Genomic DNA, 17,108 nt, shown 5'->3' with positions numbered 1-17,108 from the left:
AAGGGCTTCCCTGATAGCTCAGTTGGTAAGGAATCTGCCTGCAATGCAGGAGACCCCAGTTTGATTCCTGGGTCAGGAAGATCCGCTGGACAAGGGCTAGGCTACCCACTCCAGTATTTTTGGGCTTCCCTTGTGACTCAGCTGTAAAGAATATGCCTGCAATGTGGAAGACCTGGGTTCGATCCCTGAGTTGGGAAGATCCACTGGAGAAGGGAAAGTCTACCGACTCGAGCATTCTGGCCTGGAGAATTCCGTGGACTGTACAGTCCCTGGGGTGGCAAACAATGGGACACGACTGAGTGACTTTCACTTTCCACAACACCAAAACAATGCCTGCTTTGCATTAGGTATAGTTGAATGAATGAATAAATGAGTAAATTTAATTCATGGATTCCAGTGGATTTACTGAAGTCAAAACCTTAACTGAAAATACGCAAATGCCTTCCTTGCATAATGAAAAATAATGAACTCAAAAGTTTATATCCTCAGAGACCTGAACACCTAGATGAACATAAATAGACACATGTGCACACACATTCAGGTATTCACATGCAATGAAATAAGCATAGACACTGAAATACAACACAGAGATCACAGTCAAAGTAGAAGACAAACAAGCAGGTTCTACTGGTGAGAAACTCAAAATGTTTGCTAAGTGGGAGAAAGTAAGAAGTCAAAGACACAGGTTGGTTAGGTAGGCAGGTAAGAATAGCTAGGAAGGAATTAAGACAAGAGGTCAACTAATCAGTTTCAAGTATACCTGCAGGTACAGTAGAAGAGATGTCCGTCTTTGTGTAGCTGCTTTGCCAATTCCAGTTGATGATTGTTCATCAACCTTTCATTTATAACCACTATAAGTGGCTTTCTTTTCTCCAAAGTCTCCAAACAGCTTCCTGCACCTACAAAAATATACCAAATTTGTCAATATAGTTTTACAAAAAGTTAAGGTGCTTCACCAGGCTTTATAGCTTGAACTCAAGGAAACACTACAAGCCTTTTAATCATAGAGTCAAAATGACAAAAAATAGTTATGTCTTGCTCTCTAGTAAGTGTTACAAACCTGACTTGAAAAATACATTCTTTATCACTGCCAACAATATTAAGACCTATGATTCAGTGCTTTGCAACTTGCCCACCAGTAGTACGCCCTGGGCATGGGCCCTGAATACAAATAAGATTCAGGTTCAACATACTGTACAGGAAGCCGTTGTTGTTGTTCAGTCGCTTTGACACTCCTTATGAGTCTGCCTGTCAAAATAGGATAAATCTCCACAAACATGCACATATACGATATTTGGGCCAATTCTTTTAAGTCTAAACTCATTTAGATAGCTCAAATGGGAGCGAGGAGACTGTTGAGTGAAAAATTCTTTTGGGGTAGATGATGCCAGTACCAGACTGTTACCTGCCTACCACTTACTGACTGGATAAGTTACTTAACCTTTTAATAGAAATATAAAAAATCTTCCAAAGCCAGCAGCATCTCAATGATCAATTGCTGAACATTCCTGCAGATCTAAGCCCAGATATTAATTTCAACTGACAACTCTTAACACATGTCATTGGATATATTATTTTGCCTCTCTGTGTTTAGGGTTCCTAACTGTAAAGCTGGGCTTCAGTGACTGATTTCCCATTTTCTTATCACCCAGAAATTATAAATCCTCTCCAATAATGTTCTTGGTCTCGACTGTTACATTGAAATCAGTATTATATTCAAAAGGGCTACTGGTGAGTTATCGTAGTGATTTTATTTTACATCAGAAAAGTTCGAGTTTCTGTTCTTATTTATGGTCGATCAAAAACCAAACCGGGCGATTCTAAAGCACTTTACCTGCGTGACTAATAACAAGATCTGCTTTCTGAAGGTCTTCCTTCAGTGAATCCTTATACCTGTAAACATCCAAAGTGAATGACTCAGTACTGAATGGTTCAGGTACCACCTTTCCTCTACCTATTTGTAGGACAAGTCGGTTGTAACCGAGGCTCTGGATTATCTGAAATGGAAAAAAAAAAGAAAAAGCAGGCCTTTTAAACAGGCCACTGGCAAACAGCAATGACAGCAACAAATCCCCCAATCGAAGCACGGGATGTCAACTAGTCGAATTGGAGCCTATTTGCTACTTTTTCAAAAAGCTCCTTTTTCCCGTCCTGGGCCCCAACGTGGAGCCTCACTACCCCTAAACGATCTAAACGCCCCATCTCACCACGTCGGGCAAGAAATGGCCCTGCGAGATAGAGGAAGCAAGGCAAAGACTCTTAAAGAGACGTTGCAAACTACGGAGGAAGAGTGAGGCACAACGTTGTCGTAGCCCAGAACTGGGGCTGCGGGAACACGAGCCCTGAGGAGAGGACGCGCTCCTGGGACGCCGGACAGGAAGGCGCCTGAGGCGGAGGGAAAGCGCAGTGGCCTCGGACCGAGGGCAGCGGGGCAAGGCTGGGGCAGGCGGGGGCGGCGCGCCAGCAGGACCGGTCGGCTGGGGCCGAGCCGGGCCCCACGGCGCGCGTCAAAGGCGCGTCCCTGAGAGGGCTTGAGGAGCGGCCTGCGAGGCGGGCCCGGGCCCGGGAGGCGGGCCGGAGCCCCGGCTCGGGTAGGCGGAGCCGCTGAAAGGAGGGGCGAAGCCGGAGGAAGAAGAGGCGGAGGCGGAGAATCGGAGGGGAAAAGCCGGGGGGAAGGGAGGAGCTGGAAAAGGATGGGGAGGAGCGGCCCAGGAAGGCGGCGGGGAACAGGCAGAGGAGGCGGAGGATTCTGAGGAGCGGGGGAGCGGAAGGAGGGCCCAGTCAGGCGCTGGGAGGAGCCGGCCGAGGGGCGGCGGCACCTGAGGTCGAGCTGCTAGGGGTTCTTCGCGAGCGCCGCGGTCAGGCCAAGGTTACCGAGGTTAACGGTCAGGCTGGCGGCAGCGACTGGCGAGCGCAGAGCGGCGAGCCCAGCCGCCGCCCGCCCGCCTCCCCCACTCACTTGCAGACTGTCGTGCGCCGATACACACGCAATGAGGTCGTCAAAGCTGGTGGTCCCTACAGTAACAAAAACGCACTTCATAGCGCGGGTTCCGCAACCCCGAATCGCAAGGGCCGGATGTGACGTATCGGAGCCACGCGGGCGGCCGCGTTGGGTGCAAGAACCGGAAGTCGGCCATGGCCACCAGGGGGCAGTGGGCGCCTGGTGTGTGTCTCCGAGGATGGGAGGAAAGCAACGACTGCTCCTGGCCTAAGTGCTGGCCACTTTTGTAAGCCTTTTGCGTGTAGGAGTTCCTGGGACCTTCATAGTAAGGAGGTGGGAAATTGACAATTTTTTTTTTTCAAAAGTGGGATTTAAAATAATAATCGTGAAGTCTCACACCCTTATGTTTGCAGCCTGGTTCGGTACCACAGATCTTTTAATGATACAGAAGTTTGGGATTCTTTATTGACTACTTTGTTTTGTCAAGAGACATTTGAGAGATGGTTTTGCTTCCAAGTCTGTTCAGGGCATCTGGGAAAAAAAAAAAGTCCCTTTTAAAAATCCGTCATTAGCTTGGGCACTTCCATCTGAGATTCTCAAGTAGCCGGAGCCCTATAGAGTCTCTAGGAAGCTATAGAAAGACAGTAATCTCAATTAGCAAGCATTGTGTGTAAAATAGAGGCGTTAAGGCCTGGAGCCTCTGTCTCTGTCTTGGAACCCATCCATTTAATTATTTAAAACGTAAAATTACCATAAATTTAAATTCTAAGCAAATATAAAATTGTATGTTAGCATGAGTGAATACAACAAATGTGTTACACTTAGGCAGTCAGGTAGAGAGGTGATATTTCAAGACGCTTCTTTGTCCTACGACCATGACTAGGATCATTGCTTGCTTTATTTCATTCTAATGTTTTCTGTTAGTCCTACCTAAAATTTCAGTTTAGCTGATATGTATGCTTTACACTGCCTGGTTATATACAGAGGAGATGCTATGAGAAGAAATTCTCTTAAATACCAGAGGAGATTCGAGGTAAATTAGACCTTAAACATGGGCTAAAATTACCTATGAAATGGCAACCCACTCCAGTACTCTTGCCTGGAAAATCCCATGGATGGAGGAGTGTGGTCGGTCCAGAGTCCATGGGGTCACAAAGAGTAGGACACGACTGAGCGACTTCACTTTCACATTCACTTTCAAGTGTATTTCTAACAAGACTTTGTATCTTGAGACTTGAATAAACGTCTTTTTGAGGGGTGGTATTGAGCGACTGAACTGAATTGAACTGATGCTGCTACCCCTTTCTTGATACCGAATTTCGTGAATTAATAAAACTAGTTTCACCTGGAGGAGGAAATGGCAACCCACTCCAGTATTCTTGCCTCGAGAATCCCATGGACAGAGTAGCATGGTGGACTACAGTCCAACACGACTGAAGTGACTTAGCATAGGTACGTACAGTTTCATCATAACAGTAAATAAAGAAAGATCATGGTTAAATAATAAAATATAAGCATAAGCATATTTTCTGCCAAATAAAGGAATAAAGTATGAATATTTATTGGAATATAAAGACAAAATATTCCAAAATATTCTGTAATTCAGAAAGATCTCGCCTTGTGTCTGTGATATTTTTCCTGTATCTGGAAGATATAAATTAAAGGAGCACTGTTCTGATGAGCTCATGGAGAGTAATAAGCACATGTAGAAGTAGAATATTCTTAAATTTCTAGAAAATAAGAAAATCGAATATCTAATGAAACAGAGCCTTGCCAAAACTGAGTTTCCATACTGAGTGACAATTTATCTGAAACTTTTTCCCCTTGCTGTCTCTTCTGGTCCCAATCCCTTTCTTGTCCCCTCTGACCTCAATCCTATGCTAATGGAGCACTAATCAACCAGAGTCAGTCCACTAAAATTGCTGTTGTTGCAGATATTATCATTCTGGTAAAATCTCAGGTTATTTCTCCAGGGCAAAATGAGCTCACAGACCCCAGAGCAACGGTCCAGAGAATTCTAAACCAGAGACATTTTGACTCCTGAAATCATTATTAAGAAATATCAGAAATGTCACTTTGTTCTTCCCCTTTAAAACATCCCCAAAACTCAAAGACCAAGAAGGAGTGGACCTGAGATTTGTATCCCACTCCCTTACTGTGCAGTGCTTATTGGCTAACTCAAGTCTGACTCTTTGCGACCCTGTTGATTGTGGCAGGCCAGGCTCCTCTGCCCATGGGATTCTCCAGGCAAGAACACTGGAGTGGGTTGCCATGTCCTTCTCCGGGGGATCTCCCCTACCCAGGGATCAAACGCAGGCCTCCCGAATTGCAGCCAGATTCTTTACTGTTTGAACCCCCAGGGAAGACCCACCGTCCTGAATGCCCTGCAAATAAATCCTTACATTGCTGAAAACTCCTGCTGTCAAGAATTTGGCTTACTGTGGCACAAGCATATGAGCCTTTGCTTGGTTATATTAATACTTTAAATGTGCTATACTTTAATTAAAAATCTTCTTGCAGAAATTGATCCAGAAACATTTAAAAAACCCAAGATTACATAATTAATGTAAAATTTTGGAAATTATGTCTTTTCTCTGTCTTGTAAGTGTTAAGTATGCATTTTATTTGCTTGGGTGTGTTTTTCTTATACAGGCTTACTGATCAAATAAATTAATATTACTTTAAAATTAATATTACTTCTAAAATTAATAAATTAATATTACTTCTAAAAGATTTATGATTATGAATAATTAAATTTCTTTTCAACTGCATTAAGTTAATATTCTGGCAAACTTTATTTCAATAGTAACTGTGCTTCCTGGTATGCCAGTTTGAAGATAATTTCCAAGATCTTTAAACACTTTTAAAAAAATTGTGTATTGACATTAAATTGAGTTAATAATTAGTGGATGATTGTGGCACAACTAGATACTTTTTAAAGTTACATAGAATACTGAAACACTGGTTTAAACTAAACATAATTCTGACTTTATATATTTTTGCTTCTTATTTGAAATGCTATAGAGAAGCTATGTCTTGGAGTTGTGTAATGAATTTGTTCTTTTTTGCTACTTTAGGAAGTTGTCAATAGGATTTCTGTGGCTTGTAGAAGATGTTGTCATGTGTAGTCTTAAATTCTGCTAGCCTATTAACATGCTTATATGTCAGACAGTTTTCGATTGTATCCACCCTGCACTTTTCTATTTAAATTAGAAATTAGTGACTTTAGTTAAAAATTATAGTTAATATGGGTGGTTAAGACTTCTCAAGGAGTAGCAGTGCAGAGAATTATGACAGTATCTGTGCTTTTGTTTTTCAAGGAAAAAGAATAGTTGTTTTTTTTTTTTTTTCTAAAGCAAGTTTTTTATTTCCATAATTCTTTATATGCTTTAAAATTATTGAGAACCTCAAAGAGCTTGGATTTATGTAAATTATAATGTTAGTTATAACTATTGATATTTATCATATTAGAGACTAAAAAATGAGAACATTTTAACATATTTATTGATTCATTGAAAAGTAACAATGATGAGCATCTTGAATGCTGACATAAATGACCCATTTTTATGAACAATAACTATTTTTCAAAACAAACATTTTCATGAGAAGAAGAGCATGTTTCACATTTTTGCAAATCTGTTTACTATCTGGGCTTGCAAAAGAAAGGAATCTGGGTCCTTGTATCTGCTTTGACATTTAATCCATTGCATTATCACACATCACACAGCCTCTGTAAAACTCCACTATATATTCATGAAAGAACTGGTATGTTACTAACCCTTTCTTGATACCAAATTTCACCACTTTGAGAGGATGAGAGTCAAACAAAACACACAACATCTTAATATTATTATGAAAATTGTTTTGACCTCACAGATCCTGTAAAGGAATATGAGACTTAAAAAAGACAGAACTTAGAAAATGAATTTATTTAGGTTTGTTTATAATACCTGAATCTGAAAAGAATCTACAAAATGTTAAAATGTTTAGAGTACTGCATTAGTTTAGATGGTGTTGCATCCTTTATTTAGTAAATAATGCTTCCACCTACCATAGGAAAGATTATTCTTTACCTTGCCAGTCCGATCACTTCATGGGAAACGGAAAAAGTGGAAACACTGGCAGATTTTATTTTCTTGGGCTCCAAAATCACTGTGGACAGTGACTGCAGCCATGAAATTAAAAGATGATTGCTCCTTGGAAGAAAACCTATGAGAAACCTAGGCAGTGTATTAAAAAGAAGAGACATTACTTTGCCAACAAACGTTCCTTTAGTTAAAGCTATGGTTTTGCCAGTGGTCATGTACGGATATTGAGAGTTGGACCATAAAGAAAGCTGAGTGCTGAAGAATTGAGGCTTTTAAATTGTGGTGCTGGAGAAGACTCTTGAGAGTCCTTTGGACTGCAAGGAAAGCAAACCAGTGATTCCTAAAGGAAATTGGTCCTGAATATTCATTGGAAGGACTGATGCTGAAGCTGAAGTCTTCAATACTTTGGCCACCTGATGCAAAGAACCAACTCATTGAAAAAGACACTGATGCTGGGAAAGATTGAAAGCAGAGGAGAAGGGGATGACAGAGGATGAGATGGTTGGATGGCATCACCGACTCAATGGACATGAGTTTGAGCAAACTCCAGAACATAGTGAAGGACAGGAAAGACTAGTGTGCTCCAGTCCATGGGGTGGCAAAAAGCTGGACATGACTTCGCCACTAAACAACAACAAAAATCTGCCTGAATAGCAAAAATTCTGTCTTACAAGAATAATTTTCTATCACTTAAGTTGCCTTTCTTGTATCCTTGAATATTTAAGGGGGAAATAACTACAGAACATAAATCTTCACTTCTAATAGTGTTCAGTTTATTCTCTCAGTCGTGTCCAACTCTTTGTGACCCCATGGATTGCAGCACTCCAGGTCTCCCTGTCCATCACCAAGTCCCAGAGTTTACTCAAACTTATGTCCATTGAGTCGCTGATGCCATCCAGCCATCTGATACTCTGTTGTCCCCTTCTCCTCCTGCTTTCAATCTTTCCCAGCATCAGGGTCTTTTCAAATGAGTCAGTTCTTCCGATCAGGTGGCCAAAGTATTGGAGTTTCAGCTTCAGCATCACTCCTTCCAATGAATATTCAGGACTGATTTCTTTAGGATGGACTAGTTGGATCTCCTTGCAGTCCAAGGGTCTCTCAAGAGTCTTCTCCAACACCACAGTTCGAAAGCATCAATTCTTCAGTGCTCAGCTTTCTTTATAGTCCAACTCATGTATCCATACATGACTACTGCAAAAAACATATATTTGACTATTTGGAACTTTGTTGGCAAAGTAATGTCTCTGCTTTTTAATATGCTGTCTAGCTTGGTCATAACTTTTCTTCAAAGGAGCAAGCATCTTTAATTTCATGGCTGCACTCACCATCTGCAGTGATTTCAGGGCCCAAAAAGATAAAGTCTATCACTGTTTCCACTGTTTCCCCATCTATTTGCCATTAAGTAATGGGACCAGATGCCATGATCTTCGTTTTCTGAATGTTGAGTTTTAAGCCAACTTTTTTAGTCTCCTCTTTCAGTTTCATCAAGAGGATCTTTAGTTCTTCTTTGCTTTCTCCCGTAAGGGTCGTATCATCTGCATATCTGGGGTTATTGATATTTTCCCGGCAATCTTGATTCCAGCTTTGCTTCCTCCAGCCCGGGATTTCTCATGATGTACTCTGCATATAAGTTAAATAATCAGGGTGACAGTATACAGCCTTGAAGTACTCCTTTCCCTATTTGGAACCTGTTGTTCCATGTCCAGGGCTAACTATTGCTACCTGACCTGCATACGGATTTCTTAAGAGGCAGGTCATGTAGTCTGGTATTCCCATCTCTTTAAGACTTTTCCTCAGATGACACTCAGATGACCATTATATCTACTACTGTGGGCAAGAATCCCTTAGAAGAAATGGAGTAGCCATCGTAGGTCAACAAAAGAGTCTGAAATGCAGTACTTGGATGCAATCTCAAAAACAGCAGAATGCTCTCTGTTCATCTCCAAGGCAAACCATTCACTATCACAGTAATCCAAGTCTATGCCCAGACCAATAATGCTGAAGAAGCTGAAGTTGAATGGTTCTATGAAGACCTACAAGACCTTCCAGAACTAATACCCGCAAAAGATGTCCTTTTCATTCTAGGGGACTGGAATGCAACAGTAGGAAGTCAAGAAACACCTGGAGTACAGGCAAATTTGGCCTTGGAGTACAGAATGAAGCAGGGCAAAGGCTAACAGGGTTTGCCAAGAGAATGCACTGGTCATAGCAAACACCCTCTTCCAACAACACAAGAGAAGACTCTACACATGGACATCACCAGATGGCCAACACCGAAATCAGATTGATTATATTCTTTGCAGCCAAAGATGGAGAAACTATACAGTCAGCAAAAACAAGACCAGTAGCTGACTGTGGCTCAGATCATTAACTCCTTACTGCAAAATTTAGACTTAAATTGAAGAAATTAGGGAAAACCACCAGGCCATTCAGGTATGACCTAAGTCAAATCTCTTATGATTACACAATGAAAGTGAGAAATAGATTTAAGGGACTAGATCTGATAGACAGAGTGCCTGATGAACTATAGACGGAGGTTCGTGACGTTGTACAGGAGACATGGATCAAGAGCATCCCCATGGAAAAGAAATACAAAAAATCAAAATGGCTGTCTGGGGAGGCCTTACAAATAGCTGTGAAAAGAAGAGAAGTGAAAAGCAAAGGAGAAAAGGAAAAGGAAACATATAAGCATCTGAATGCAGAGTTCCAAAGAATAGCAAGGAGAGATAAGAAAGCCTTCCTCAGAGATCAATGAAAAAAAATAGAGGAAAATGACAGAATGGGAAAGACTAGAGATCTCTTCAAGAAAATTAGAGATACCAAGGGCATTTCATGCAAAGATGGGCTCAATAAAGGACAGAAATGGTATGGACCTAACAGAAGCAGAATATATTAAGAAGAGGTGGCAAGAATACACAGAAGAACTGTACAAAAAAGATCTTCATGACCAAGATAACAACGATAGTGTATTCACTCACCTAGAGCCAGACTTCCTGGAATGTGAAGTCAAGTGGGACTTAGAAAGCGTCACTATGAACAAAGCTAGTGGAGGTGATGGAATTCCAGTTGAGCTATTTCAAATCCTGAAAGATGATGCTGTGAAAGTGCTTCACTCAATATGCCAGCAAATTTGGAAAACTCAGCAGTGGCCACAGGACTGGAAAAGGTCAGTTTTCATTCCAATTCCAAAGAAAGGCAATGCCAAAGAATGCTCAAACTACTGCACAATTGCAATCATCTCACATGCTAGTAAAGTAATGCTCAAAATTCTCCAAGCCAGGCTTCAGCACTACGTGAACTGTGAACTTCCAGATGTTCAAGCTGGTCTTAGAAAAGGCAGAGGAACCAGAAATCAAATTGCCAACATCTACTGGATCATGGAAAAAGGAAGAGATTTCCAGAAAAATATCTATTTCTGCTTTATTGACTATGCCAAATCCTTTGACTATGTGGATCACAGTAAACTGGAAAATTCTGAAAGAGATGGGAATACCAGACCACCTGACCTGCCTCTTGAGAAACCTGTATGCAGGTCAGGAAGGAATAGTTAGAACTGGACATGGAACAACAGACTGGTTCCAAATAGTAAAAGGAGTACGTCAAGCTGTATATTGTCACCCTGCTTATTTAACTTATATGCAGAGTACATCATGAGAAACGCTGGACTGGAAGAAGCACAAGCTGGAATCAAGATTGCCTGGAGAAATATCAATAACCTCAGATATGCAGATGACACCACCCTTATGGCAGAAAGTGAAGAGGAGCTAAAAAGTCTCTTGATGAAAGTGAAAGAGGAGAGTGAAAAAGTTGGTTTAAACTCAACATTCAGAAAACGAAGATCATGACATCTGGTCCCATCACTTCATGGAAAATAGATGGGGAAACAGTGTCAGACTTTATTTTTGGGGGCTCCAAAATCACTGCAGATGGTGACTGCAGCCATGAAATTAAAAGACGCTTACTGCTTGGAAGGAAAGTTATGACCAACCTAGACAGCATATTCAAAAGCAGAGACATTACTTTGCCGACTAAGGTCCGTCTAGTCCAGGCTATGGTTTTTCCACTGGTCATGTATGGATGTAAGAGTTGGACTGTGAAGAAAGCTAAGCACTGAAGAATTGATGTTTTTGAACTGTGGTGTTGGAGAAGACTCTTGAGAGTCCCTTGGGCTGCAGGGAGATCCAACCAGTCTATTCTAAAGGAGATGAGTCCTGCATGTTCTTTGGAAGGACTGATGCTGAAGCTGAAACTCCAGTACTTTGGCCACCTCATGTGAAGAGCTGACTCATTGGAAAAGACTTTGATGCTGGGAGGGATTGCGGGCAGGAGGAGAGGGGGATGACAAAGGATGAGATGGCTGGATGGCATCACTGACTCAATGGACATGAGTTTGGGTGAACTCCGGGAGTTGGTGATGGACAGGGAGGCCTGGCGTGCTGCGATTCATGGGGTCACAAAGAGTCGGACACGACTGAGCGACTGTACTGAACTGAACTGAATACAGTTCATGGAATTCTCTAGGCCAGAATACTGGAGTGGGTAGCCTTTCCCTTCTCCAGGGGATCTTCCCAACCTAGGCATCAAATCCAGGCCTCCCACATTGCAGATGGATTATTTACCAGCTAAGCCACAAGGGAAGCCCTTATTTATTATTATAACTGTACATAATGGCCTGCCTCAGAGAGCCCTGCTTGCCCCTCCATTTGCCTGACCCTTGGGCCAGGGTGCCTTTGTTTGGCTCATAAGGAGATAGCTTGACCCTGCCCACCTGTGAAGGACTGTAACATTCTTAAGTTCTTTGTGTGGGAAACGGTGCCCCTCATCTGCTGCTTACTGGCATGGCTCAGAAAATCACATTTGGGAGGCCAGAATCACAGATAGTTGTGGCATCTTTGTTTATTGATATGACAGGAGATATTCCATTTCATACACCTGTGAAATGACTGTAAGTAAGTGAAACTGACCATTCTGGGAGATATTTGTAAGAATTAAATGGTCATTTTACTTTGTTTGCTAACCTCCCCCCATCTCTGATCCATAAAGAACATGGCATCCAAGCCCCAACAAGATAGTTATTTACAGACATTAGTCTGCCATCTTCTAGGCCAATCAGGTCTCTGATTAAAGTTATATTCCCTGGGTGACACTAGTGGTAAAGAACCCAGTTGCCAATGCAGGAGACCTAAGCGACATGGGTTCGATCCATGGGTCAGGAAGATTCGCTGGAGGAGGAAATGGCAACCCATGCCAGTATTCTTGCCTAGGAAATCTCATTGGCAGAAGTGGGCTACAGTCCATAGGGTCACAACAACACAACTGAAGTGACTTAGCGTGTGTTGCCTCAACACCTGGTCTCTCAGACTTATTGGCCTATCATGTGGTGAACAGAGTCACCTTGGACTCGATAACAATACTAGAAATAATTAGGTTTGTTTAATATGTTATTGTAGTAAAGGTGCATGGGAAAAGTTGTTAGATCAGAAGGACATTTAGCCTTTACTAAATTAAGTTGGTTTTGGTAAAATATTGGTATAAACATTTCAGAAATTACATGCTCTATGGGAAATCCCTGGCAATTTGTCAGTGCCCTCTGTGATGAATGTGGCCTCCAAAATACTGTTTTAGTTTCAGAAATAACCCTCATCAAAACTCCTGTGAAGTAGTTATATACTATGAAGTGGTTATATGCAGAATTTTCAGTCAGTTCAGTTCAGTCACTCAGTCATGTCTGACTCTTTGCAACCCTGTGGACTGCGGCACGCCAGGCCTCCCTGTCATTCACCAATGCCAGGAGTTTTCTCAAACTCATGTCCATTGAGTTGGTGATGCCACCCAACCACCTCATACTCTGTCCTCCCCTTCTCCTCTGCCTTCAATCTTGCCCAGCATCAGGGTCTTTTCAAATGAGTCAGTTCTTCGCATCAGGTGGCCAAATTATTGGAGTTTCAGCTTTAGCATCAGTCCTTCCAATGAATATTCAGGGATGATTTCCTTTAGGATTGACTGGTTTGATCTCCTTGCAGTCCAAGGGTCTCTCAAGAGTCTTATCCAACACCACAGTTCAAAAGCATCAATTCTTCGGCGCTCAGCTTTCTTTATAATCCAACTCTCACATCCGTACATGACTACTGGAAAAACTATAGCTTTTTCTAGGTGGACCTCTATTATGATAGAATAAACAATAGCAATCAATTAACCACAGCCATTAAATCTCTTAATGATCTTGTTGTATTCTAAAGCTTACCTGAAGGTTCTACTATAGGCTAGAGTTTGTATCACCAACAAAGAAGAAGAATCTCAGAGCCTCATGGAAAAGGACCATACCAGGTACTTTACATGAGTGCCATTTCAAAGAGTAGATTTATGAGCTAACATCACTTAGATAACTTGTAAACCAGAACAGTGGACTGAGGCAAAATTTCCAGAATTCTTTTTAATCCAGTTAAAGCTCAGAACACTGTAGAGTCAGATAACCAGGAAGGATGTGCTAAACAATGCCAAGCCTTCCATAAGATACTCAATAATCCTTTGTCCCCCTTTCAAAATCTTTCATAGTTTTTCATGAGATATAAAGCCTAGGTTTTCTGACATGCGTTTTAGAAGGAATATCATATATACTTGCTCAGGTAAAATAAACATAGAGCTACTGCTGAAAATCTAAAAAAAATATGGAAAATAAAGTAGCATTAGTTATCCTTATGATAAGGGTGGTTTCATATTGGTTTTATATAACTGAAAGTGAAAGTCACTCAGTCGTGTATGACTCTTTGCGACTCCATGGACTATACAGTACATGGAGTTCTCCAGGCCAGAATACTGGAGTGGGTAGCCTTTCCCTTCTCCAGGGGATCTTCCCAACCCAGGGATCGAACCCAGGTCTCTCACATTGCAGGTGGATTCTTTACCAGCTGAGCCACAAGGGAAGCCCCTTATAACCTAGGAATTATTTTATTTTTTAATAGTTCAGAGGAAAACTGCAATGAATATATGCCATATTTGTTCATATTCTTTTTATATTTTTTGTTTCTCCTCTTGCTATTTTCTCTGCCTCCCCATCAATTTGGTTAGCTATCCTTCAAGATTCAGAAGACGTGCAATTTCCTCCAGGAAGCCCTTCTCTGACCCTTGTAAGGTATGTTCATTATGTGCAAATACTACTCTTTGCCTACCCTTGTCATAATTCTTGATGTTTAAATTACCTGTACACTCTTTTCTTCTTCTGGACTGTAAAGTCTAAAAGGAGTGGAGACCAGGTCTAAGTCATCTCTGAATTTCTAGAATTTAGTACTGTCCTTGGAACCTAGAAGATACTCAATATATATTTATTGAACAAAAAGAATTATATTATTAGGTACCATGCTAGGTCCTATGGGGAATACAAAGATAAATAAAACATAGTACCTTTTCTATCTCAACAATAGATGAATTTATTCATAGACTGATCAAAGGCTTGTGCACTTTTAGAATTAAGAAACCATGGAATCCGTTCTTTTTATTTTATGGACAGGAAACAAAGATTCAAATAGATTGTGATTCTTTCCCCAGTAGCAGGGCTAATAATACTAGCAGTGGATTGAATCTAAGTCTACAGATGCTTGCCAAGGCATACTACAGTGACTTATCCTTTAGAGATGAGCCTACAGTAATGATATCTGTTTTATAATGTAAAGAAATAACAGCAACATGATCTTAAAGTCTGATAAACCAGCAATGTTTCTTCTTAATCTAAGTACCGCATGTTACAGAATCCTTAAACTACCTGTTGTGCTTAGATTTATTTCCTTAATTTTTCATCATTCATCCAAAATTTCTATATATCCTTTATTATTAAATTAAGTGTCTTTTATCAAAGCTGATACATGCTTTGTGGATCCAATGTGTTCTTGAAAATTTGCCAAAACTTGACTCTCCCTTTGTTTCTCCTCCTTCCAAATATTATTGGTGGTAATTTTCTTACTGTTAGGGACACAAAAATAATTATTTCTTGTCTACACTGGTCAAATCAAAGAACTATAATAGAGTCGATTTTTGGAGAACTGTAGAGAAAATGGTTTAAAGAGTAGCAACATATGCTACTGCAAATATGGTACTTTGACATAAAAATTATTTTGAGCTGAAGGTAATTGAGAAGAGGGAGATACAGGAAAAACTCTGCCCTACCGTATTTGCCTAAAAGTACTTGTAAAAGATAATTACTCCTTGGAAGGAAAGTTATGACCAACCTAGACAGCATATTAAAAAGCAGAGACATTAGTTTGCCAACAAAGTTCCATCTAGTCAGTTCAGTTTAGTTGCTCAGTTGTGTCCGACTCTGCGAACCCATCTAGTCAAGGCTATGGTTTTTGCAGTAGTTATGTATGGATGTGAGAGTTGGACTATAAAGAAAGCTGAGTGCTGACGAATTGATGCTTTTGAACTGTCGTGTTGGAGAAGACTCTTGAGAGTCCCTTGGACTGCAGGGAGATCCAGCCAGTCCATCCTAAAGGAAGTCAGTTCTGAATAATCATTGGAAGGACTGATGTTGAAGCTGAAACTCCAATACTTTGACCACCTGATGCAAACAGCTGACTCATTTGAAAAGATCCTGATGCTGGGAAAGATTGAGGGCAGGAAGAGAAGGAGACAACAGAGGATGACATGGTTGGATGGCATCACCGACTCAATGGACATTAGTTTGAGTAAACTCCGGGAGTTGGTGATGGACAGGGAGGCCTGGTGTGCTGCAGTCCATGGGGTCGCAAAGAGTCGGATACAACTGAGCGACTAAACTGAACTGAACTGAGTTGTAAAGGTGTCCACCTCCCCTCTGTAACAGGATGGACAGAAGTTAACCATCAGAGACAAGTATAGACCCTTACAGCCTGAAGTCAACATCAGAGGAATCTATATAACAAGCTTTACTAATTAGCTTTTATGGTCCCTTAGTTTCCCCATATATTTACCTTCTCCTAATTTGTCACCCCAAAAACTCAAAATCCTTTTCCTTCATCTTGTCACTTCTATAAGAATTTGTTTTTATTCAAAACTGCTATATAATGTCAAACTCTAACCATCCCTTTCAGTTACTCATTATTGAATATATGGAGCATGTACCTGATAAACAGGTTAATAAACTTCTGTTTGTTGTTCTCTTGTTAATCTGTCTTTTGTCAGTCTAATTTACACGGCCCCAGCTGGAGAAAGGTAGAGGGACAAAAAAGATTTTTTTCCTCCTCGACAGTTTATTAATAGATATTTTTATTTCAGCCATGTTTTTAAAATTCCAACTAGACTTCCTAATTTCTTCAAGATCCTATTGAATAAAATGAAGTACTTCATTTACCCAAGAATATGCAAGAGGGCTATAAAATCAAGATTCAAAAGGCCACCCAAAAAAGGATATGAAAGAAAATACGAAGAAGCAGAAACAATGATTTCAAATAAATCAGATGAAAGTCTTTGGCTTAAATTAAAAAAAAAAACCACTATACAGGTATAAAATTGAGGTTTTAATGAACTGTAATGAGTGAGAGTTGGCTGCACCACTACTTGAGTTATCACAGGCAGGGACAAAGCTAATTTTTATTGAGCACACTTAATGTGACAAGCAATGTGTTAGACAAATTACACATCTGATCTCTTTTTTATCAGACTTAAATTGTAAGACTTTTCCAAACCCTATCTGTACATGAAATTGCTGCTTAAAAAAATTTACACTACAAATCATATCAAAGCTACAATATTACTTAAATAATTAAAATGAACCTTTGTGGTTTTTACTTCACATTCCTTCCTAGGCTACAAAGACAAAGATCAGAAACCATGAAATGCTTTCTTTAGGTAAAATCCAATTGAGTATGAAACAAGTCACCTAAATGAAGAATTTAATTCTATTATTATGACTATGAGACTAATTTATATATCTTATTACCAACTATTTTTGGAAGAAGGAAAAATCATTTATATGATCCTGATTATATGAGTATATGCTTCCTGTATGGATCAGTGATGTTAATTAAGCCCTGTTGTGTAAAATTATCATAATCAGCCTAACTATAAATGATAAAATGCTTGATTAAAGGAGACTCTACTGAATAAAA

General features: G+C 40.4%; 1 protein-coding gene across 1 annotated transcript in view; it reads right to left on the bottom strand.

Moving 5' to 3' along the window:
- Positions 1-3,061, bottom strand: part of ALG13 (ALG13 UDP-N-acetylglucosaminyltransferase subunit) — a 78,743-nt gene extending 75,682 nt beyond the window's left edge. Inside the window, 3 exon segments of the mRNA XM_068962033.1 lie at positions 761-899; positions 1,835-1,997; positions 2,960-3,061. Coding sequence (XP_068818134.1) covers positions 761-899; positions 1,835-1,997; positions 2,960-3,040 — 383 coding nt within the window. The 5' untranslated portion in view covers positions 3,041-3,061.
- Between the last annotated feature and the right edge of the window lie 14,047 nt (positions 3,062-17,108).

Source organism: Capricornis sumatraensis, chromosome X, assembly GCF_032405125.1.
Source record: "Capricornis sumatraensis isolate serow.1 chromosome X, serow.2, whole genome shotgun sequence".
Taxonomy (NCBI): domain Eukaryota; kingdom Metazoa; phylum Chordata; class Mammalia; order Artiodactyla; family Bovidae; genus Capricornis; species Capricornis sumatraensis.
Note: the sequence above shows the minus strand (reverse complement) of the source record. Positions and strands in the feature narration are given on the sequence as shown.